At 43.1% G+C, this 2,050-nt stretch overlaps 1 protein-coding gene across 1 annotated transcript in view; it reads left to right on the forward strand.

Annotated features, from left to right (window-relative positions):
- The window catches only part of LOC109971729 (growth factor receptor-bound protein 10-like), a 40,059-nt gene that overhangs the window by 31,766 nt on the left and 6,243 nt on the right, over window positions 1-2,050 (forward strand). The window contains exons 8-9 of the mRNA XM_020620165.1: window positions 1,257-1,331; window positions 1,684-1,821. Coding sequence (XP_020475821.1) covers window positions 1,257-1,331; window positions 1,684-1,821 — 213 coding nt within the window. The remainder of the gene's footprint in view (window positions 1-1,256; window positions 1,332-1,683; window positions 1,822-2,050) is intronic.

Genomic DNA, 2,050 nt, shown 5'->3' on the forward strand with positions numbered 1-2,050 from the left:
GGTTAGTACCTACCAACAGTGTCTAAGGAAGGACAGATGGTGAACTGGAGACAGGGTCATGGACGCCCATGGCTCACTGATGATGAGGTTGACCTACTGTAGATTAAACTTTTAACTTCCATTTGTACTTTTCAAAAAATTAAAATTTGGTTGGACATGAGAAATACTGTCCATTGGTCTCTATGAAGAGAAAGAGTCAGGGGCTGTAGTGGTGATATCACACCTAGAGTGGTGAGGCTGTTGGATTGGTCTAAGAAATTCTCTCTAACTCGTCCTCACGACCAGTTTCACTCCTTTTACATAAGTTTTTCACTGAATTGTAGACACATCTGTGCTCTTCCTGACTGTGGAAGCAAATGGAGTCACAGAAGATGCACAGTGAGCTGCAGAGTGACATGAGGACCGACCATCTGCCACATTGACTCCTATGTAAACAGTGTTAGGCAGGTGGTCATAATGTTATGGCTGATCAGTGAATTATATATGCATGCCACCTCCTCTGTTTTATGAAGCCTTGATTCAGTGCACCATGCATCCTTGCATTTCACTACAAATGCAAAGTCTCTTACTCACCACTGCATTCTTTATGAGTTGGTGGGATGGACATCACTGACCTTTCGTATACAACAACTGGTATATTTTTTGTCTATAAAATGATACTGGGTAAACTTCCAGCTTATCTTTGCACCTTTTTCTGTCTTAGCGCTGGTGGTTACCAGCAAAGCTGTTCATCATTTTAAGGACACAAACTTGCCTCTGACAGCCAACGAATCAGCATTAGCTGGTTTGCATGGTATCTTTTGCTGATGTGGACTCTGCGTGGGGCTGTGCTGTTATGTGCTGGGTGGGTATACTGTGACATTATTGCTGTGGTGATTTAGGTGAGGGCCAGAGCCAGCAGGTGACCTCAGCTCTGTGGTAATGAGTACAGTAAAACCAAAGAGTGCTGGCCACAGCCTGTCGATCACTCTAAGAGTTGTGCTGCTGGCTAAAGGGGATTACATCAGCGGGTGAGATCATACTGCATCTTCTCCCAGGCCTGGAGTGGCTGCTCTCACCCCCACCACTTTGTCTCTGAGTCCTTGTGCTCACCAGACACATACACACATACATACACAGAAGGAGAGGCGTATTAGAACACTAACCCACTCCAAGGCTGCAAATGCACTAAGTGGCTTCTAGTAGCCCGTCTCTCATTCTCTCTTTTTCGTTCTCTATCACTTATCCTCGGCTTCTTTGTGTGTTTCTCTATGCAGAACTTCTTCCCAGAGCAGATGGTGGCTTGGTGTCAGGAGTCTGATGGCTCAAGCCCTCAGTCACCGCTCTTACAGGTGAGGCGATAGCTCAGTGCACAGAAACACACAGCTGACTCCTAAGCAGCTGCTGAGTAAAAAAGTGAAAGAAGGAAAACATTTTTGACTGAATGATTTTTACCTTTTTGATCACATCTGGTAGTCCAAACATACTGTATGTACAGTATGTATAAAATTTTTAGGAATAAAGAAAAAGAGCCTGGTTCATTATGCCACTGAGATCTCTGGACATAATAGATTTTTAAATGCATTTAACAGTACTAAGGAACATGACGTTTCCAGGATGTTAGAAGCAGACACAAACATTTGTGTTACATTCAGTTCCCCTGTATCATTGTTCCCAGCAGATGCTGTTGTGTGTTTTCTGCAGAACTTTTTGAACGCCAGCAGCTGTCCAGAGATCCAGGGCTATCTGTACATGAAGGAGCCTGGACGTAAGTCCTGGAAGAAGCTCTACATGTTCCTGCGACGCTCGGGTCTCTACTACTCTACTAAAGGAACGTCCAAGGTGATAGATTGACAATTGACACATTCATAACTTTCAAATGTTTTGTGTAAAATACTTGAATGTAACAGTGTTACTGTAGGGAATTTATCATTTAAGCAAACATCAGCAGAAAATTTAAATGCAAAAATCTAACTTTTGCATTTTCTGAAGCAACAGTAGGCTTTAAATCAAACAGACAATAGCAGTCTGTAGTCCTTCATGTTATTACTGACAACCCTCTCCCTTTCCT

This window comes from Monopterus albus, unplaced genomic scaffold (genome assembly GCF_001952655.1).
Source record: "Monopterus albus unplaced genomic scaffold, M_albus_1.0 scaffold233.1, whole genome shotgun sequence".
In the NCBI taxonomy this organism is placed as follows: domain Eukaryota; kingdom Metazoa; phylum Chordata; class Actinopteri; order Synbranchiformes; family Synbranchidae; genus Monopterus; species Monopterus albus.